The following is a 23,389-nucleotide window of genomic DNA, read 5'->3' as shown; positions in this document are numbered from 1 at the left end:
AGAACATATAACCACCTAAATATATGAAGAAAAATTTTCATAAAATCTAGTAGACATTTATGATTAAAAATTTTATAAAACTTAGCATAGGTAGAAGATAAGTACACAGGGGGATTTCCTTAATCCAAGAAACCACATTCAAAACATAAATATATAAACCTCAAGCAACTATCACACAGAATGGCAAAATATTAACAACTTTACCCCAAGATTCCTAGAGGACATGCAATAAGAAATAATGGAACCATTAAAAAACAGCAGTATTTAGAAATTATGTGTCAGTGTAGGGATTTCAAAGTAGACCAATTTAAAAATAGAATCAAAAGAAATCTACGTATGATTTAAAAAAATGAATGTACAGGCTGGACTTTCAAACAAAGCATAGTAGGTTGTTAGATATGATGTTTATGCCAGCCCATATCACACCTTCTCTCCAAAACAATCAATTTCATAATGAATGTAAAGCTAATTTAAAAATATATAGACTCTAGAAGGAAGAGATAGGAAAATATGTTCACTTGAAGTAGGCTATGATTTCTTATATAGGACCCAAAAGAGATTAAATAAAAGGGAAAATATAATTTGGGCAATGTTAAAATTAAGAATTTCTGCTCATAAATATCACTAGTATTAGGATGAAAGTAAACCATGGAGTAAAATAATCCATTCACAATAATATAATTCAATCAGATTAGATGGACAATATATAAAGTGCTCCTATAACCAATAAAAAGAAGCTGTGACTAACTCCCATTAGAAACGCTGATATATTTGGAATTATTTCTACCACATTATTCTGTTTTCTAGCTATCCCACCTGTTTATATTCCATATATTTGCCCTTTATTTCTCTTATTTTTGGATAATTTTTGCTTCTTTAATTTTATCTTTATATGGAAGATTAAATGTTTAGGAGTGATGTATATCCATGTTTCACAATATAAATGTACATACACATCATCTGCCAACTTCTTTACAATACAGATCTATAATCCAGTGGGACTTGGGTGAGGCCTGTGATTCTGCATATCTAGTAAGATCTGAAGTGATGCTGATGATGCTAGTTTACGGAACACACTTTGTACAACAAGTATTCAGATAATTTATTAAAATGAGAGTAACAAAATCTTCACTTACCATGAAATAGTAAAACATACAAGATACAAAATTAAGTATAGACAAATTGATACATGCAAAAATAATAAAGAGCCCTTAATATGTCCTAGGGTACATGGGAGTTCTATATGCATCAAGTGTTTTTTTTAATTCAATAGAATAAAACTAGTTTATTTAATTCATGTAATCTAAGAATTGGTTATTCATCTAGAACAAAATGAATTATAGCTCCATGCATATGAAGCATAAGAGCCAGATTGAATATAATAAAAATTTTAAATTATAAAATGCAGCAAATATTCTAATATACATAATATTCTATATTGCTGAATATGGAATATATAAAATAATTTCCCATATATATATATTTTTCTATCTACTTGGGTAACTAGCTAGCTAATTATCAATCAGCTAAACTACAGACACTGAAATTCTTAGAGGAAAATATAGAATGACTTGGCTGTAATTAATTTCCCAAAAACTTATAGCAAAAGATAAGATAAATAAAAAATAAGATCTGAAGAATAGATATCTTGAAGAGGAGATGGTAGCTAGAAACATATTAACCTCAATATTCAAATAACATTGATGCATTGAACAGAAAACCATTCAAATAAACAGAAAAAATTGTGAAAGTGTATCTACAAACAATTTAATAAAGAATTATCCTGAATGGCCTGTAAATACAAATATTTGCGCATGGGAGTACTTTTAAGGAAATTGCAAATGAAAATTGAATATCATATTTTACATGTTATAGAGGAAAATTCTTAAGAAACATAAATATTTTTCTTTAGGATACAGTGTATTCTTTTACATTGTTTGTGGAGATGTATTCTTATTTAATAATCTCAAGTGATTTGGCAGTACCCATTTCTAAAATCATCAGAATACACATACCATTCAACTGAGTGATCCAACAATTCAGAATTCCTCCGTAAAATAGAAGGAGAAAATATTTAAGGGTAGTTAGTGTATCAATATTTAATAGCATAAGTAAAAACATAAATTGAATGCTTATAAATAGAGAATTTAGTTAAGTTACAATATGTTCTTGTCATGTAATACTTTATAACAATCAAGGGGTTAATGAGATATTGATATTATATTGATAAATATAATATTATATTGATAAATATTCATTGTTATCCATTGTCATCAAGTAAAATTTTATTAAATGTATACTGTTCCATTTTAAATATATATTCGATTTCATTAACTTTTAAAACTAGCCACTCAGTCCTGACTCTAATATTGTATGTCAATTATAAAATATTAGTAAAATGAAAGGTATAAAATGATACCTAAGTGTCTCACAAGATTAGCTGTAGAGAGGCTTTTGTGAATATGTACAGAAAGGAGGAAAAAAATAAAACCCATGTAAATATCTAGTGTAAAAAACAGTAAGTATAGAACTTCACATTCGTGGGAAATTTTATCATTCATGTATGCCTGTAAGTTTGATGTATAAATAATTTTATGACAATAAGACTAACAACATATCCATTGTTTCTTGTCAGAATAATATTTTTCCTTTTTCCTTTTATCTTTTCTATATTTAGTTTTTCACTAAATAAGGAAATATAACAACATGCAATCAAAAAAATTATAGTCCTAATCATTGTGAAGAAAATAAGATGATCTATTTTATATAAAGCCAGTGTGAAAACAGATGTAACATTTCCCTTAAAAATTAAGACCCTAGATTTAAATGGTTATTTTGAAAAATATTCTAACAGAATGGAAATTTTGTGTGCATATATTCAGATAACCCCCACAATTTTTTCCATTTATTTTACTTTGTTTTATAATTATTCTCCACATTAAAATTACATAAGGGATAAATTATTCCTGAAACAAAAGATTTACTAAAATCTTCAAGTGACATATATTAACATAAAACTTCTACATTAATTACACAAAATCAATTATTTTAAAAATAAAAAACAATAATATAAGCTAAGCCTCAGTTATGGCCCCAGTTTCTTGATAATGGAACAATAATCCTGATATTAGGTACATGTTTTACCCCTGATTATTCTCTTAATTTGAGTTCCTTGATTACTAATTCCTAGAAAGAGGAGAACAAATGCTGCATCTCTATTGAATGTCTATATCTGCACCAATAAAAGATGAAATGAATGAACTTTTTTCAAAAAATACTTAATGAGTGGCTAATTGTCTGGAACCAAAATTTAGTTGTTGAGTACATAATAATTAAGAAATTAGCCTATACTTAAAAACAATAATGTCTCTTACAAATATTTCCTATTTCCTATTTGATAAACCTATTCTATTCCATGTATTTATCAAACTTTTTGAATAAATGTAAGCCCAGTGCTTATCTGGAAGTTCTGTCTTCTTAGATAATGTTGAATTATTTGTCTTTCAACAATGGCATGGTTTCATAGAATAATCTATCTTCCTGGAGGTGCTGTATAATTTTAATTGCTGACTAAAATATGTTTATTTTTTGAAGATTTTAAGAAACCTTTCCCAGATATTTTTGGTTTTGACGCCATAGATGATGGGGTTCAACATGGGAGGGATAAGAATATAGATATTGGCTATAAAGATATGGATGTGTGGAGCAATGCTATGTCCAAACCTGTGTGTAATAAAGGAGAAAAAGGCAGGCGTATAGAACACTAAAATGGCCCAAACATGGGAACCACAAGTGCTCAAAGTCTTAGCTCTAGCAGTCTTTGATGGGAGAAGAAACACAGCATGAAGAATGAAAACATAAGAGCAAATGATCAACATGAAGTCGAGCCCACCAGTAAGGAAGGCCAGAATTAAGCCATACAATCTGTAAATTCTGGTATTGGCACAGGCCAGTTTGATCAAGGCCATAAATTCGCAATACGTGTGAGCAATAACATTTGTTTTGCAGTAGGGAAGTCCCGACAGTAAAAAAGGATGAGGAGTCAGCAGAATAACTCCACGTAGGACAATGGCCAAACTCAAAGCCATGATCACTCCATGTGTCAAGATGGTAGAGTGCCGCAGAGGGTTGCAGATGGCCACATAACGGTCAAAGGCCATGGCCAACAGGAATCCCGACTCCATGGTGGACAGGGAATGGATGAAGAATATCTGAACAAGGCAAACTTTAAAGTTGATTTCTCTGTCATTGAACCAGAAGAGGCTGAGGATTTTGGGAAGGGTTGTAGTGCTAAGCATCAGATCATTCAGAGACAACATGCTGAGGAAGAGATACATGGGTTGATGCAGACTGGAGTCTGTCTTGATGATGAAAATAAGAGCACAATTCCCTATCAGAGCAAGAAGGTAGACAAGGCAGAAGGGTATGGATATCCAGATGTGCACCTCTTCCAGCCCTGGGATTCCAAGGAGGAAGAAAGTTGCTGGGTGGAAATTAGTTCTGTTTTGTGCTCGCATTTTTAGTCACTGAACCAGCTCTATTTTGAGTATTGGCAAAGGCATTTTCAATAGGTAAATTAAATCATAAGTATACTCTTCTTTTGCACCTAGACTGTTTGGTGGCAGTCTAATGGCATATTGGTGGTAAGAAACTTGGTTGAAGATTAAGATATGGATGAGAAGAAGGGGCAGAATTGGCCAGTAATAGTTTCTACAGAATCAAAAATCAAAAAAGGAAAGACACGGTACACTCTACCTTCAGAGAGAGAAAGAACTGTACCTAAATTGAGATTTATTGCTCCATAGCTTCCATATATAAACAATGGTGTTGATAATATAGTTTCTGCTTATTTTGCTCATATTTCATTAAATGAATGAGAGCCAGAAAAATTACTCCTCTGGTTCTGTCACAAAATCATATATTCCCCTATTTTGCTCTCTTCATTCAAAAATTGTACATTTACATGTAAAGCCATTATAAAAGACACATTAATATTCTAGATTAAACAAGTTCATCATATGTAGCAAAATTTCATTTATGAGAATATGGTCAGATTTGTAAAGAAAGACAATTAGTTTTAGTCTCACTATATTACAATCAGTTTACAAAGCACACACCAACCAATCAGATATCTCTCTAAAATAAGCAATCTAAAGGAGTGGCCAGATGTACACCATTCCAGAGTCTAAATAATTTCCTTCATTATTTTTCTTAGTCTTAAATGTATTTAAATTCTCAAAAGTACCTGGTATGTACAAGGAAGCCCTGAAAAATGCTTATCATATAAAATACTTCCATTAGTGTTGATAAAGAGCTTCCATTTTGAATTCACCAAGTCCTGCCTTTGTTTTAGCCACCACAATCTATTTTGGGGACTTTGTAGACTGCCCTACAACGTAGATACTAAATTTTTCAAGACTAGCACACAGAAAACCTCCCTGATCATGTATCTTCCCCATGAGTGGAGACAATTTGTTTGATAAGCACAATGCCCAGGTTGCTAAGAAAATTCAATTCCTCTCCTCCCTAACTCTCAGTAGCAATGCCATTGTCTCACATATAGTCTTCCTACCTCTTCATCTGGTCAATAATTTTTGCTTGGGTAGCCCTCATCTTTCTGAATGCTAATAAGGCAGACTAGTTCCCTCTCACTACTTGCCCTGATGCCAAAAACTCTTGTCAGGAGGTTTCTGCAAAACGAATGTCTCATGAGAATGACTGTAAATAATCATGGATGGCAGTTTCTCTCACAATTCCTCAAGAGCATTCTCACTGAGATTGCACATCACAACATTGGAGAATTTTATGGTCATTAGAGCTCAATCTATATAGATCAACAATTAAATAATCTATGGGAATTAGGGTAACAATTATAACCATTTCTTTGTACTTTTGGGGAATAAGTGCATACTGATTACACTGGAAAAATATGAGGCTGCACAGTCCAAGGTCTTTTAAAAATTCCGTGTTCAATTTTTAAAAATTTTATGGGTCAATGTGGCTTTGAACATTTTCAGTAAGATATCAACAGTCCAGTATCTGCAATACTGGAAATAGAAGTTGAATTTAATATTTTATCACATATTGGATAAAGTATATCAGCTTACCCAATGCCATTTTTCTTTAAGAAGTATGATAGACCCAGAGGTTGGTGAAAGGTATTCTAGGGTGACTTTCCCAAACAGAATCTTTGAACAACTAGTAAAACTGGGAAATTCTTCTCCCTTAAGGTTCTACAAAGTGATTTTAGGGTTGCAGTAACTGGATGATTGCCAAATCAACAAAATTCCACTTTAAAATACAGAGAGAGAACTAAAGGATATCAGGACAACAATGAATGAACACATGAGTGTATCAAAAACAGAGATTGGAGCACCCCTCACATGTTTAATCTCTGATACCATTTACTGAAGAAATCATTTGTCATACAATATTCTTACAGAATATTTGAGATATTTCTATTTCATACATGAGGAAACTGAACTTTCAGACTATTATGTAACTTGCTCATAGTCAGGTACATAGTTCTTAAGGGAGAACAGATACGTTTAAAAGAAATATTCACTCATTATTGGGCTGCAGACTATCACAAATTAAAGAAACAATCAATTGAAGTTGCTTCTTTTCTATACTACTTCTTTTCCCAAACCAAAGGTTTTTACTTTCATAGTGACTTTGCTACTTTTCACTATGAATTATCCACCTTTTTTTCTAATGTGTAAGGTAAGGTAAAGAAGAAAACAGGTAAGTTAGACCACTGAAGCATGAAATTCCTATCAGAAGAAAAGAAGTACTAATAGCACGTACAAGTTCCAGCCTGTCCTAACGTATCTGTTAATTTCTTCTTTTCCTTAAATTTTAGCCTCTAGACAGGGAGAATAAAGAAATCTGAATTTTCTTGAGCAAAATGGCATTTCTTTCTGGCGTGGGCAAAGGGGATCAAGGATTTTGGTGCAAAAAAATACCACCCTATGCCTATGACACCATCTCTGAGGCCCCACTAATTAACACAATGCAGTGAATAAGGTGCAAGATGGAGGAGAAAAACTCATTTCCTACTCTCATCTTAGTCACTATAATCCTCGATCATAGCATCAACCTCAGAGTGACATTATCAATATTAAATATGAAATTTTAATGGATGATGATGATAATACCAGCAAATTCTCCTGAATGTTTCCCAAACTCAAGAGTTAGAATCAGGCAGGTTTAAACAGCATAGAGAGAATTCAGCATCTTAAGAAGGAAAGATGTACTGATAGTTCCCCTCTGAGACATGATGTTTTTTTTTAAATTAAAGTTAATTGATCACAAGAAAAGTTACATTAAAAAAACATACAAAAACGAAAATCATAAGAGGGTCCCATATAACCCACTCCCCACCCCCTCCACATCATTTTTGTAAGTTGTATTTTTTTGAAGATATATACACCACATAAAAAGTGTTACATTAAAAAATATAAGACCTTCTTGTATACCCTGAACCCCCCACCCTACTCCTCCCACACCAACAAACTCTGCCATCATTGTGGCACACTCATCGTACTCGGTGAACACATTTTGGGGCACTGCTGCACTTAGATAATAGATAAACTAGATAATAGTTTACCCTGTAGTTGGCTTTCTCCCCCAGTATATTCAATGGGTTATGGCAGGATATGTAAAGTCCAGCATCTGACCCTGCAATATCATTTAGGACAACTCAAAATCCCAAAAATACCCAAACATCTTCTTCTTCCCTCTCCCTGCCCTCAGCAACTACTGTGGCCACTTTCTCCACCTTGATGCTAAAATTTCTTCTATTACTCATCACAACAGTTTTATAGTAGAATATCAGTAAGTTATTGCAGGGTGGTGGGAATGAGAAGAAGCATGGAAAAAGTACAATTGCTGTAACTTTTGGACTGTGGTTAATAGCAATTCTGTAATATTCTTTCATCAATGAGAAAGATGTACTCTGTTAATAATAGGGATGTATGGAAAAAGTGTGCAAGGTATACACTATGGACCTTGGTTGATGGTAATAGCTGGAAAATATTATCTAAAATCTGTAACAAATATTCCACCATGGTGTGGTGTATTGGTGAAGGGTGTTTTTTTAAACGGGAATTCTACACATGTGCAAGATTGTTTTGTAAGAAATTCACAACTTCAGTAATAGAAATATATTTTAAAAATAATAGGGTGTGTTGGGGGAAGAATACACCAAATGTAAGATGTGGAATATAGTTAGGAACATATTTTTCCCCTTCTCTTGAATAGTTTGTAACAAAGTTTGTTTCACAGTAATGCAAGGTATTGGAGGTAGGGTGATGCATGGGACCCCTATATGATGTTATGCATGTTTATTTTGTAAGTTCACAACTTTTACTAAACACTTACTGTTTATATATGTTCATGTACAAATGATATAACTCAATAAAAATGAATTTAGAAAAGATTAAAAAATAATCTCAAGGTAATTGGAAATAAAGTAATAAACTGCTCTTTTATCTTAAAATAGGTAAATGCTCTTCTCTTATTTCTAAATAGTACTGATGAAGACCACCTAAGAACATGGCTTTCAAATTAAAAATTGCCCCTTAATTTTCCTCCTTTGCTAGTACAAATGGGGTTACATCTCCCATAAAAGAGAACTTAGTTCAGTTAACAAAGTAACAATCACCAGCTATCATAAAGTGTGATTATATAGCTGATCATTTTACATTTAGGTATTAGAACCCATATTTTATATATAGTAGCATTATCATGAGGATTAGGAGCTGTATTTATTTTTATTATGAATAATTTCTTGTATAATTTTAGAACCCAGCTGGCACTGTAACAAAATCTTCAATACCCTTTCTATGTTTCTATCAAGGTGACTGTTTCAGGGTTATGAGATGTGTGATAAGACAAAGGAATTCCTCAGGCAAGAAACTATTCCATCATTTCCTTCGCTGTTGAAAGTTCCTTCTAGTCAGAAGCAATATTGCCTAATTGTGAATGAGGGTTTATGTAATCTGACAATGGAGATTTTGGTAGAATCATTCTGAGAAGAAAAACCGAATCCATATCCAGTGCATCCTATTCTAGACAGAATAAAACATATCTCCTTTTACAATAAAAGTGATTAAACTCTATTTACTTGCCATCACATGGCTGGCTAGTTCACTTTGTAAAGGCGTACTATAAAGTGTTCGGGTTTAGTTTCTGCTGTTAGTTTCTGCAGTAGCATTATCTTGATCAGACTTGGTGAGTGAAGATCAGTGTTGTTGAGCCAATACACAACCTCCATCTTTTTTCCATGAGCCCATTAAGCAATGATTGGAGTGGTGTGGGGGGGTGAGGGGTATTTGACCAATAACCACAACAGGGCTCATAATTTGTACCTGGAGTGATTGCCCTTAGGTAAACATTTACATGGGGCACATTATTTGGACTTTGTATCTATTCTATAAGGGCCATCCTAGATCTCATCCTTATGACAGACACCTTTATAACTTTTTTTTTTTTTTTTTTTTTTGTCTTGGCTGATTTTCAGGAGTTCTTAAGTGTAGTCCTTTGTTAGCTATATGCACCACGAATATATTTTCCCAGTTTGTGGATTATCCTTTTTATGTTCCTAATGACTTTTGTAAGACAGATAGTCCTTTGTTTTAAAAAAGGTGAGTGTATCAAACTTCCCTTTAATATTTTGGTGTTTGTTTTAAATCCTTTTTACAAATATTTCTATTTCCTAAAGTGATGTCATGAAAATATTCTCTGGCAATAACTCATAAAAGTTTGACATGCTTGCATATTACGTTTGATTCTGGAATCTACCAGAAATCCACCTTTGGTTGGTTCAAGGTATGTTGCAGTGGATTTAGAATTACTGCTGTTATTACAACTAATATGTGTGTTATTATTATTATTTAAAAATCTTGCTTTTGTTTTTCTTACAAGGTATAATTGGGTATTTCCTATAATATTAGTTTCTACTCTTACTTTAAAAAATAATTACTTACACTTTCTTTGTTTAGATTTACTTCATAAATGCATGATTCAAGAAAAAAGTCACTAATTTTTAGTCTCATCTTTTCTAATATATATATTTTAGGCTAACCCTATTGCTAAAGCAAATTATATTTGCTTTGTTTCACAAAATCTATATACGATTTAGTAAACTTTAGTTCAAATAATGTGATCCTCACTATGATTTCTTCTTTGATACATGGCTTATATAAAAGGATAGTCTCAATTTACAAATACATTGATATCTTTTTACTGATGCTATCTAGGTTAATTATGCTTTGGTCATGAATAAACTCTTCATAATTTGAATCCCTACAAATTTGTTTAGATTTCCCTTGAGGCCTAGTTAGTATATGAGAAATTTTTATAAATATTCCATGTGTTCTCTTAAAGAATGAGCATTATAAGTCTAGAGGAGTGCTTTATATTTATTCCTTAGTCATTCTTATGTTAATATTTAATCTTCTCTCTATTAAGTCAACATATTTATTTACTTATTCAAGGTCTCTGTAGCATGCTTTAATTTATATTAAATTATATGTATATGTTTAAATCTCCACGTTATTGCTTCATTTGTGCATTATTTTTTCCTGCATTTCAGATTTTCCATCTGGGATTAGTACATTTCTCTCTGTATTAAATTCTTTAGAATTTCATTTAAGAAAGGTCTGATGATAACAGAATGAATTAGGTGTTTTGTTTTCTTATGAAAATATTTTTAGTTTGATCTACTCCTTGGGTTTTATTTTCTCTGGGTATAAAATTCTATACTGACAGCTATTTGCACTAGTACATGTCTGTCAACTTTTCTTTTTTTTAAGTTAACAATTCTATATTTATATCAACTATAATAGAAATATATTTACAGAAATTAAGATTATTCTAACACATCTTAAAATCAAACGAATAAGACAATTTTTCAGTATTATTTTAAATTCATTACTTTGAGAATTTTGTTCATTAGTTACATTTTATACACACGAAAAAAATTTCTACAAAAGGGGAAATAATGAGAGGAAGGGATTACAAATGGACACCAGGAAACTTTGGGGGTGATTGATAACATTCACTACCTTGATTGTGATTGTGGTTTCATGGGTGTATATGTAAGTCAAAACTTACCAAATAATATAATTCAAATATGAATTTTAAATGCATGGTGTACTGTAAGTCAATGTATACCTCAATGAAGTGGTTTTAAAAAAATAAGCAAAAAACTAGCTGCAGAGATACTGAGTGTGAAGCAGCCAAAATTTTTTCAGACCTCCAAGCCCAGGGACCTATTCTGAGTTCGGCAGTTCCACACAGATTTCTGCACTATGGGCAGAAACAATATGGTCCAAATTATATACTAGCTGCCCATAATTTAGGCAGAAATTTTAAATTATGCTTACTTAGCTCCAAGAGTTCTCAAACTGCTAAACACATCTCACTTTACAATGCATGAATGTACAATAACCTTTAGTTAAATGTTGGTAAATGGGAGCTAAAGCAGAAAGAATCATATGCATATGAGGAATATGACAGAAAATAATCTTTCTAAAAGCAATTTACAAAAGTTTAAATGTAAACCTGTGAGAAGAAACAACATTTCTAAAATCCCTTTTAGTTTGCTTTTGAAAACATTTTATATGTAATAGATTTCATTAATCTATTAGCCAAAAGTGCAATCTAAGAGTTCCAAAGCCATTCAAATCAGTATTACTGACATAGTTTAATCAATGAGTGCTTTAGGTTCGCTTATGGCTACTTCTACCTTTAACTCTAGATGATTAGACTGAATTGTGTCATATAATAAAAAGCCTATTTAAAAAGATTGTCTAGCAAGAAAAATTTAATATTTTCTGGTAACACTAATTTGTCCTCAAAAATTTGTGGGCGTGAGCGCACTGTTGTTTTAATTTTCTCTCCACTACCAGTCTCAGTGGGAACAAAAAAAAAATCTGATTCCTAGTGGAAGCTGGGTAAGTGGAAACAGTAAAAACATTGAAGTATTCTGAGAAAACACATACATACACAAACCTTTATGATTAGAACAACCTGATGTAAAAACCTAAAACATTTTTGCTCTTAGATTATATTCTGTAATTTACAAGCAGAATATATATATATATATGTGTGTGTATATATATATATATATATATATATTTAAACATGGGGATGGGAAGGGGGAAGTTAAAAGCAAATGGGGAAAAATAAAGCTTGAAAAATAAAAATACAAATACACAGGGCCAAGAAATATTTGTCTAGTTAGCAGTAAGTCAAATGATGCTAAAAGCAATGTGCAAATCAAAATAGAGTGGATGTTCATTAAATATGCTTGTGAAGCCATTAATAATGAGAAGGCTGTTTTCCAGAGCTTTCTTTTTCAAAACTCAGTAATCACAATCTGTAATGAAGAAAGCAGTTTCTGTTTTAATGAGTAAAGTATGTTGGTTTTAAAGGTCAATACCTTGAACATTACAAAAAAGACAAGATTCTGAACATTCAGTTTGTTTCCATGTTATAAATGGATCCAGGCAATGTGATTAGTTCGTTCCCAGGTGCAATTTACCAATATAAGTTTTTCCACAAGTATCTTTTCCATCAACTCTGGAAATTCTGGTCTGACAACATCCCCAAATAAAACACTTAAATTTGTAAGAAAGTGTGGCAAATCCTTTCTGTAACATTACTGTTGTACAAAAGGCAAAAGAGCAATTTATGTTTTAATGAGTGACTAGTATGACAGCAGAGAACAGGAAATTAATATTTTAGTGCACTGTGCTACAATTTCATCCAACATGCCATATATTCCTTTGTTAGGGGGAAGGAGGGCGCACAAAGTGGATTTAAGGATTTCCATTGTATGAAAAAAACATAACTCTGCAAGCAAAACAGTGTAGACTGCCTTTTTTCTTAAGACATGGCCATTTTAAGATGAAACTTTGCAAAACAATACACAATTTTTCATTATTAAATAAGAAAATCTCATTTGTTACATTGTCACATTGCTAGTCAGAAGAATGCTGGAGTAATGAAGAAAGTCAGTGCTGGATTAACCTAAGTCCTCATTTCGACAACATTCATTTACAAAGAAATAATGTTCAACACAGCCCAAAACAACACTCGAGGTTTTCTTCATATTGTAGTCTCTCCTTAAAATTATCTTCTAATGTTTTTTACTATATAAATTATAGTTTTTAATTTTTAAAATTCACCCCCAAACTTAAGAGAGATGAGAGATGTGTCACACTAAAATTTCTAATGCTTTTAGGAAATCCTTCACACATCATCATCATCTGATGTGACACTGCTACTTGCCTCTGTTTCATCATTCATAATAGTGGGTTTGAAAGTGTTGTTTTGTAGGGTCCAAACTTGAAGTCACAGATCAGGCCATTGTTTAAAATACCATTCTTATTTTGACCATTCTTCTGTAATTGTTCACTAATAACTTGAAATTCTCTCATTTAATCCTCAGCTAATGGAGCACACAATGCATTTTCACTGTTTTCCTGCCAGCCTTTCTCCTTTAACAACTTGTGTGCTGCCTCAGTTGAACTTGAAAGAACATCAGTTTGTGAAAGGTTGGAGATGAACTGATCTGTTGAAAAATCACCCAAACATTGTGGAATGTCATTTTCATCAAAGTTTCGGTTTATATCCCTCTCTTGATTAGTACTGTTGCTGTTTTGCAAAATAATGAGTAATCATCCTTCTCTGAGCAAGCATGGCTTTCATTTTGATCTTCCTCTTCTATTCTGTCCCTTTTCATTGTTTTCAAAAATTGACTCCTCCCATCAGTGCACATCCATGTAAGTTCGGTTAGACAAGACTGTTGATTAAGTTTGTCAACGGGTGAAGAATTTGAGCAGTTACATTCCTTCACTGAATTTGTTGATGAACTAACATTTTTGATAGTTGATTTTGAAGCATTGACGTTGCCAGCCATCCACATGTAAATTTATGCTAGAATTCACAATGAGTTGGGTTTGTGATTTCAATTTCTGAGGAAAAGTTATTTTTTTCCATCTTTTACTCAGTGCAAAGGCACATTTCATTTCTAAACCCTGAGCTGGGGAGAAGGTAGCCTTACCTATTATCTGCATGACATGATGATCTAATAAAAGGTTTTCCCATATATGGAAACCCTATTTTGGTAGGCCTTGAAAAAGTAATTTTAAGTAAACCAAGTTTGTCGTATTACTTCCTGAGTTATTTTTACTTACATTTTGATGTGATGCTTTTAAATTTTTTTTTTGGGGGGGGGAAATGTGATTGATATCTCTACTCAGCATTTGAAAATGTTTCATAGGTATTTCAGTCTATAATGTAATTGGAGTTTAAGATTCTCATATGTGAAAAATGATTGTATAAAAGTGAAACTTTACAACTTTAAAAATATATAATACATGTAGTTTAAATGTCGTGATAAAAAGAAAAGATACATTTTCAGTAGACCATAGGATCACTTCCTTAATACACAGAAATCACAAAAATTTAATAAGAAAATAAATTACATGAGAAGAAAATAGGAAAATGTAAGGATAGAAAATAATTGCTATTATTTTATATATCAGGTTGCCAACAATTAATAAGTATAGTAATGTACATTGTTGGCAGGCAGGTCTTACATTTGACTTTTGTGAGAATATAATTGCTGTAATAATTTGGAAGCAGTTTTGCAAAATATTTCAGTATTTAAATAACCCCTACCTCTTGCCTCACCAATGCCTTTTCTAGGAATTTAATCTAAATTCCAGAAATGTAGAGACCAAACACATGTAATAAAATGTTTCTGAAGCATTGTTCGTAAGAAAATTTGAAAACTATTTACATATAAATTAATAGATTAATTCTTAAATAAAATACAATATATTCTTCATACTACAGTAATCCTAAGAAATGAGATAGATCTTCATAAACCAATATGAAAAACTCAAAATATATCATTATATTAAAAATATATTGCTGAACTGAGAAAAGTCTCATCTAATCTGTATTATCAAAAACATAGTACAGTCTCTGAAAAGTTATAAAAGAAATGATAGAAATCCAACTTAATTGTAAAACCCGGGTTTTGAAAATTCATTGCTGATGCTTACTTTTGGAGATTGCCATGTGGTAGAGTAGGAAAGAATTTAATTTTAATTTTAAATCTGTTGTAATACTTGTAAATTAGTTTCCCACATATGTGTATCACTTTTATTTATATTTTTTCCGGTATTTCTGACTACAAATATTAGTCTCTACTCTCATTTCACTGATGATTAACTGATAATAACTTGAGAACAAATGTTGGGTCTTTGGAGAGTGAGTCTTTAGTGAAAAAATGTATATTGGGATTAATATATCTATTCGCAAATTTATGCTTTGGGGAGTCATAATCTGCAGAGGCAACAAAAGATGGTTATGATTATGGTTAAACTCTCAATATAATTTCAGTTTTAGTTTAGTAAGTTCCAAAGTCAATCCAAATACTAGGTATAGAATAATGAATGCTAATATCTAAATTTTTCTTTAATTTTTTTCTAATTCTTTTCTATCTTCTGCACTTGCAGTTGCTTATAGGAGTCAGTGTGCTGTGCTCTACTAGACTATTTGAATCTGAAGTTTAACTGAAAATTTTTCCTCTCTAAGGTAATGTTGCTTATTTTCAATTTCGCCTCCTTTAATAAAACCCCTTATCTTTGTTGATGACCAGAGGAAACACAAATTCCACCAAACTTAAACACATTTGATTAATAAGAATTTAAAGAATCCCTCCCTGATCCTGGTTTTAACACCATAAATAACGGGATTCATCATTGGTGTAATAAGAAGATATATATAGGCCACAAAAATGTGGATATGTGGAGCAATGTGGTGGCCAAACCTGGGAGTGAGAAAGGAGAAAATGGCTGGTGTATAAAACACCAAGATGACCCACCCATGGGAGACACAGGTACTTAGGGTCTTAAGGCGGGCAGCCTTGGATGGGAGATTGAAGACAGCGAGAAGGAGAAGGACATAGGAGCAGATAATCAATATCAAATCCAGACCCCCTGTCAAGGAGGCCACAATCAGCCTGCAGGCTTTACAGATCTTGGTCTCAGCACACGCCAACCTTATCAGGGCCATGAATTCACAGTAGGTATGAGAGATAACAGTTCTGCAGTAGGAAAGCCATCTCAGTAAGAAGGGGTGTGGGCTGAGGAGGATAGCGCCTCTGAAGACAATGATCAAACCCAGACCTAAAATCAGTGGGTGTCCAGATAATGGAATACCTTAGAGGGTGGCAGTCAAAAGCCATGGCCAAGATAATCCAGATTCCATAGTAGACAGAAAATGAATGAGGTACATATGAGTGAGACATGCTTCAAAGTCCATCTCTTCGTCATTGAAACAGAAGAGGCTGAGTATCGTGAGAAGTGTAGAAGTGAGCATCAAATCAGCCAAAGAGAGCATGCATAAAAAAAGGCACATAGGTTCATGTACTTTGGGGTTTGTCTTGATTATTAATAAAAGGCCAGCATTTCCCATCAGCAACAGCAGGTAGACAAGGCTGAAAGGGATGGCTATCCAGATGTGGGAAGCCTCCAACCCTGGTATGCCAAGTAACAGGAAGGTGGCACATTGAAAACTGGTCAAATTGGAAGCTAACATCATGCAAATAACAGATATTCCATAATTCTGTCCTAATTAAAAAGTACAAAAATTATAAATATGTAAATCCCAAAGGTTCATCATTATTATGGGTTAGATTAAAAGCTCATATCCCAATAACATACCATTAGCTATCGAATGATTTTTCTCTTTAGTATCCTCTTTCAGTGTATCAAACAGATGAACGGCACTTTTTCAGATAAAAAAAGTTAATTGATAAGTATCCTGAAATTGTCAATTTTTGCATTTTTAAGTAACATTCTTGCTTTTTCCCCTAGTATGCTCCTCAGCAGAATAGATGCATTTAGATGCATTTTAGAAATGTTACAGAGGAAGTAGATAATTCGTTTCTGATGGAGATATAGTTTTCAACTATCTGAGAAGTAAACACAAAAACAAAAACAAATCATCATGGATACGATTAGCAACATATATATTTAACCTCTCTTACCTTTTCACAATGATAGAGCTTATAGATATGATGTCAAGGAGACATTGAGTTAAATGACTGACAGAACAAAATGAAGAAAACTGTGAACAAAGCTGATGCTATATTAGAATGTAACATATGGAATTAATAAAGGCAGAGTCTTTATCTTCCTAAAGTCAACTAAATTAAATGGCAAGAAATCACCATTTTTACAAAGTAGAGTCAAGTTAAATCATTAAATTTTTTTTTGGGGGGGTGGGGTTTAATCGTATTTTTTTTTTAAGAGTTATTTTATTTTTTTATTTCTCCCCATCATTTTGTTGGTTTTCACTTGCTTTGTCTGTTCATCTTCCTTATTTCATTGTGAGGCACCAAGAACTGAACATGTGACCTCTGATTTGGGAGGAAGGTGCTTAATCATTTGAGTCATCTCTGCTCCCGGCTTTGTAGTGTCTCTCATTATGTTTTCCTCCCCTCATCTCTCATTGCATCAGCTCACTGTACATGCCCATCACGTCAGCTTGCTGCCTTCTTTAGGAGGCACTGAGAACCTCTACTCTCTGTGTTGTTGTGTCTCTCATTATGTTTTTACTTCTAGTGTCTTTTGTTGTGTCAGTCTGCTGCATCTGCCCATCATGCCAGCCCACTGTCTTCTTTAGGAAACACCAGAATCCAAACCAGCAACCTCCCATGTGGTAGGTGGGAGCTCAGTCACCTGAGCTATATCCACTTCCCCACTAAGTCTTGAAAACATGAGTATTCAGCTTAAGAGGTTTGAGTACTTTTTATAATGGCTAATCAGAATCTTCCAAAAGGAGCATAATATATTTCTCAAATTCACAATAAATTGACATTAATTTTTGCTTCTCACAAACTTTTATATGCAACTCAGAGCTCACAAATATCAGGTTATCTTTGTGAAGGAAGGGTATCTTTGAATATGTGAAGAGAGAATCTGGAAAGGTATCCTAACAAAACTAAATTTGAAATTAATGAATAATTTTGGTTCAAATTCCAGTCTATGATGAGCTAAGGCAATACGAAGTATTGAAATAGTGTAATAGGGTAATACTAGTTATACTAAGAAAAATAAGATTTTAACCTTTGCAGGCTGGTACTTGATCCTGGGTTTTGCTCACACTGTAATAGTCATGAAAAACATGTAAATCTTGGCTTAAACATTTAGTTGGTATCCTTCTACACTGACTTTTGTAAAATCAAGCTGTTGAACAATCTTGCAGGCAAACACAAGGTCTGAGCCTTTATTACTGAACATTTGACATAGAGTCTCCATCTATCCCACCTCATCTATAATACTCCTGCCTGTAACCTGGCTTTCCTACCTTTGCTAATGGATTGTCTTCCTGTCCATCCTGAGGCTCAGCAGAATGTTGACTGTAACTACAGCAGGTCCTCTTACATTTCTTATCCTGGGAGACCAGAGTCCTGCAAGGAAATTCTTGAGAACGTCTCTCACGAGGATGCTGTGTGCTTATAAACACAGTAATTCCTACCACTCCCTCCAGGTACACTTTGGTCTTTTGAATGAATTCAGTCTTTCCATCACTTGTGTCACCTGAGTTCTATGCTTAGAAACCAAGTGGAGATGCCTCCAGGCATCTTGTGATATTGATTCATGAAAGCTCTTGGATTAAAGCACTTGCATGTGCCATGGAATACATCCTTACAACAGACGTAATGAAATGTGAAACTACAATTTAATTGGTGTGAACACATTAACATTGTAAAATGCACTCATATATTCTTAAATAATTTATCCTGAACCAGACTTATTTCCAAAAAATGCTACAGCTCCAGGCAATTCCTAGTCAGGTTCCTATTCCTGAACACCAAAGAGACCTCCTTGCTTAATCAAGTAGGAGGTGTATGTGAATCCCATGTGTAAGTGTTTCACTAGTCATATTTTAGTTGTGATGTTATGCCAAGCTTAGATCTGTTTTCCTTCAGGCATGTCCCTTATACAGTCTCCTCTTCTATGCATTGCAAGAGGGATGGAATTTGTAGACTATGTTTCTGAAGATCACAGATCATCTGACTTTGTTCTGGGTTTGGTTATTGGACGAATCTAGCAGAAGAATATTAGGGGAGAGGAAGAGAAAGGTAGTGTCTCAGTCTCTCTCTGTCTACCTACAGCTTCTCTATGGCTCCAGATTCTACCATAGCTGACTTCCATGGTCCAAACTACCACTGGCTGACTCACACTCCTGATATCTGATAAAACTACTAATAACTCTGTGTTTCATTGGCTTAAAGTTTGGCATCACTTCATGTTGTTTCTAATCTCTGGATGGCTTCACTGTCAAATCTCTTAGTAATTCTGTAACTTGAATAAATAATTAATTGCATTAAAGACCCCATGTACTAAATATTAAAGTATAAGGCTTTCAGCTTCCTAGTTAGATTCTTAATTAGTTAGTTGTCTTTCATAATAATATAGCGCTATTGTCTTTTCTAAATTTTTTTTGAAATATTGCAGTGTATTTTCCTTTTAGTTACCTCATTTTCAATGTTAGAAAGGGAAAATTAGACATCCCTTTAGTGTCACATTCCATTCCAATGTTAAAATACTCATAGTCATATTTATAATCTATTCCAATTCATTTATATAGAAAGTAGATAGATAAATAGATAGCTATTACTTCATATAATTTTATTAACATATAAATATATATAAAACAAGAGGATAAAATATTCCACTTCAAAGAGTTAGGGGAGAATTCTTTCATTTGATACTGAGCTATACCATAAAAATGAATAAGAATAGAAAGGGTTTGAGAGCAGTGTATGGCAGTAAAAAATAATTCAGATAGAAAGGATAGCATGTATTCCAGTATTTAACTGTCAGCACATATTATATCATCTGTTGTCTATTTTTTTTCCGATTTTTACATTTTTTTTTAAGATACATAGATCACAAAAAATGTTACACTGAAAAATGTAAGAGGTTCCAATATTCCCCACACCCTACCCTCACTCCTCCCACATCAACAACCCCTTTCATCATTGTGGCACATTCATTGCATTTGGTGAATACATTTTGGAACACTGCTGCACGGCATGGATTAGAGTTTACTTTGTAGTTTACACTCTCCCCCAGTACTCTCAATGGGTTATGGCAGGATATATAATGTCCTGCATTTGTTCCTGCAATATCATTTAGGACAGCTCCAAGTCCTGAAAATGCCCCCACATCACATCTCTTCTTCCCTTTCCCTGCTCTCAGCAACTACCATGGCCACTTTCTCCCCATCAATGCTATATTTCTTCCATTATTAGTCATAATAGTTCTATAGTAGAATACCAGTTAAGTCTATTCTAATCCATATTTTATTCCTCCAGCCTTTGAATCCTGGGATGATGATGTCCACTTCACCTCTACACCTAGAAGGAGCTTAGACCCACATGGTTGATGGATGCGATTCTTCTGGCTGGAGTTGGAGGAACTCTCAGTTCCCTGGTGTGGTGGTTGACCATTTTACCTTCCTTGTTAGCTGACCTCAGTAAGTCCAATGAACCAGAGAGTAGGAGTGGCAACTCTGCTGAGGCTCAAGGGCCAGCTGGCACATGGCCTGTCCAAAGATTCAAATCTCCTGAGTTTACATGAACCCCAGGGCCAACCACAGTTTCAGTAAAGTTGACAGAAAAGGCATGTATGTGTAGAAAAGGTTACATCTGAGTCCAACTCCATCACACTCAAGAACACAAATTACAAAGTAGGGCCCACTGATGAGGCACTGAACTCCAGAGCCATCTGCCGTGACCACAGAACCTGTGTGTCTCCTTAGCCCTCAGGAGCACCAGCACCTGGGGTCACATCTACTTTGGGTGTCTCTGGGATCCTTTCGAGGTGTGGTAAACGTGACCACTCTGATGACCGCTGACTCTGTTTGAAGACTCTTAGCCATATAAATTTTATCTTTACATTTCCCCCTTTTATTAAAGGTCTTTTTCCAATTGAATCACCATTTGGTGATCGGTAGTTATCTCTCAGGCTCATCCCAAGGATGCAGACCCCATGGTCGGGGAAGGTTATGCAATCACATGCTGAGTATGACTTAGAGAGCGGCCATATTTGAGCAACATGGAGGGTCTCAGGAGGTAACTCTTAGGCACCCTATAGCTATAGACCTAGTTGAAATTTCAGGCACACAGGCTCATAAGAATAGTCACTTGTATCAAGGGCTCATCAGTAAACAATCCTTCTTCACTGGTCTTTGCCCTTGCACTTGGGGGATTGGTGCTGTTCCATTGGGGAATGTGACAGAGCTCCCCTAGCTAGGAACTCAGTGCTCTTACAGTTGTTGTTTGTAACTGGAATTACTATAAAAATACCAAAAAATATTTGAACATTTTTTTAAGATTTATTTCTCTCCCCATCCCCTCCCGCCCCCTGCCCCTCCCCCACCCCCTGCTCCAGTTGTCTGTTCTCTGTGTCTATTCGCTGTGTGTTCTTTGTCTGCCTCTGTTGTTCTCAGCGGCATGGGAATCTGTGTTTCTTTTTGTTGTGTCACCTTGTTGTGTCAGCTCTCCGTGTGTGCAGTGCCATTCCTGGGCAGGCTGCACTTTCTTTCACGCTGGGCGGCTCTCCTTACGGGGCGCACTCCTTGTGCGTGGGGCTCCCCTATGTGGGGGACACCCCTGTGTGGCACAGCACTCCTTCGTGCATCAGCACTGCTCATGGGCCAGCTCTACATGGTTCAAGGAGGCCCGTGGTTTGAACCGCCGACCTCCCACGTGATAGGTGGACGCCCTAACCACTGGGCCAAGTCTGCTTCCCCTGAACATTTTTATATACCCTATATTCAAGCCCTGGAGGACTCCTTCCCAACCACGTTGTCCCCCATCATTAACACCCCACACCAGCATTCCTCCCCTGCTATAGTTGATCCTCTCTGTTGTCCAAAACTTGTTAAAAAATGAAGCCTATTATATTTAAAAATTCAATTAATAGGAAAATTAAATAGTGATAGGTTTAAAGATTACTAGTAGAATACATACTAATTTAGAAAACCTAAAATAAAGTGAAAATGAGTTGGGGTATTAAAAATGAAAAATATCATAGAACTTTGATTTTGACATTTTGCCTTAAACAGTAGCCCACAACATTTTAATTTAAGCACACTTCCTTAGTTCACATGATTAAACAAAGGAGCTCAGAGACCCTGCTCAGTTAGTAAAGGCTACCGGAGTCAAATTTTTACAGAAAGGAGATACATACAGTGTTAAAGGATTAAAGTTAATTAATTAAGTTCTCTTTGTGTATATTCCTTCCAAGAATGAGTGGAGATTGATCTAGAGAAAATTGAAGGATAAATTTGAAGGGTTAGACAATTTTTTCCAAGTCAATACAATCCAATTTAAAATGAATATATAGAGCACATATTGTAAATGCCTGGTTTGTATCAATAGAAGAGATGAAAGGAGGGGTCTACATTAGTATCATTATCCTATTCTATGCCACAGTATCCTGTCTTCCAAAGGCCTTTGATTTTCGTTATCATGCACCATGATTAAACAGAATCCTCAATAGAAAAAAAAAATGCTAGTCCTGAGGAATATATATACATCAAAAACATAAAATATTTATGAGGTTTAAATTTAGAATATAAGATTCAATGGGCATATCTTAAAACGTTGTTAAGGAAGCAAAGGATGGAGATCATAGAAAATCATAGTTCTGAGGGAAGAATAAAAACCATGTTTCTTGAGTGTTGCTGCTTTAACAATGCTCTGAGCTTTTTACATAGATTATTTAATCCTCAGACAGCCATATGAGGCAGATAATATCATTATTCATTTTTACACATCAATAATCAAATACTCACAAAACTATTCATGGGAAGATTCCTGGATTTGAGCCCAGACATTCTAATTCCAAGCCTGGAATTTTAACCATAAACTGTGGAACTACCCAGAAAAGTATCATGGAGTCTAAATTAAAATAAAATGTAAGTTTTTTTTTAGTTTGAGCAACCAGGAAGAGACTTGTCTTAATGAAGGCAACAAAATATAAGCCTCCCAGATTAAAAAAAAATTTTTTAAACCCTGTCTGGTGGTGAAAATAAAAACAATTGAAGACAATAAAGGCAGGATAAAAAGTAAAAACAGAAGGGAAGGAAATGAGAAAGAGAAAACAAAAAAGAGAAGAAAGAAAGATTAATTAACTTAGAATTAAGATAGACTAGCATTTTTTGGAGGAAGAAGATCAAATAGGTATAATCTATACAAAGCATTTAATTTTTTATCTTAACTTTGTGTAAATTGGTAAGCAGAAATTGTGAATAAGTTCATGAAAAAAAGCACCAACTTTTCCCA

General features: G+C 34.0%; 1 protein-coding gene and 2 pseudogenes across 1 annotated transcript; all 3 read right to left on the bottom strand.

Annotated features, from left to right (window-relative positions):
* Positions 1 to 3,581: 3,581 nt before the first annotated feature.
* LOC101434264 (olfactory receptor 52K2-like) lies at positions 3,582 to 4,517 on the bottom strand. Its single transcript, XM_004471730.1, has one exon. The coding sequence runs from the start codon at positions 4,515 to 4,517 to the stop codon at positions 3,582 to 3,584; it is 936 nt and encodes a 311-aa protein (XP_004471787.1).
* An 8,743-nt stretch (positions 4,518 to 13,260) lies between these two features.
* Positions 13,261 to 13,930, bottom strand: LOC101428559 (vasculin pseudogene; annotated as a pseudogene).
* Positions 13,931 to 15,705: 1,775 nt separating this feature from the next.
* LOC101434693 (olfactory receptor 52D1-like) lies at positions 15,706 to 16,623 on the bottom strand (annotated as a pseudogene).
* Between the last annotated feature and the right edge of the window lie 6,766 nt (positions 16,624 to 23,389).

This window comes from Dasypus novemcinctus, chromosome 10, assembly GCF_030445035.2.
Source record: "Dasypus novemcinctus isolate mDasNov1 chromosome 10, mDasNov1.1.hap2, whole genome shotgun sequence".
Classification (NCBI taxonomy): Eukaryota; Metazoa; Chordata; class Mammalia; order Cingulata; family Dasypodidae; genus Dasypus; species Dasypus novemcinctus.
This window is presented reverse-complemented; position numbering and strand designations above follow the sequence as displayed.

Bases quoted from the DNA above. Each gene is read 5' to 3' on its own strand.
- LOC101434264 (XM_004471730.1), bottom strand. From the start codon at position 4,517: ATGCGAGCACAAAACAGAACTAATTTCCACCCAGCAACTTTCTTCCTC.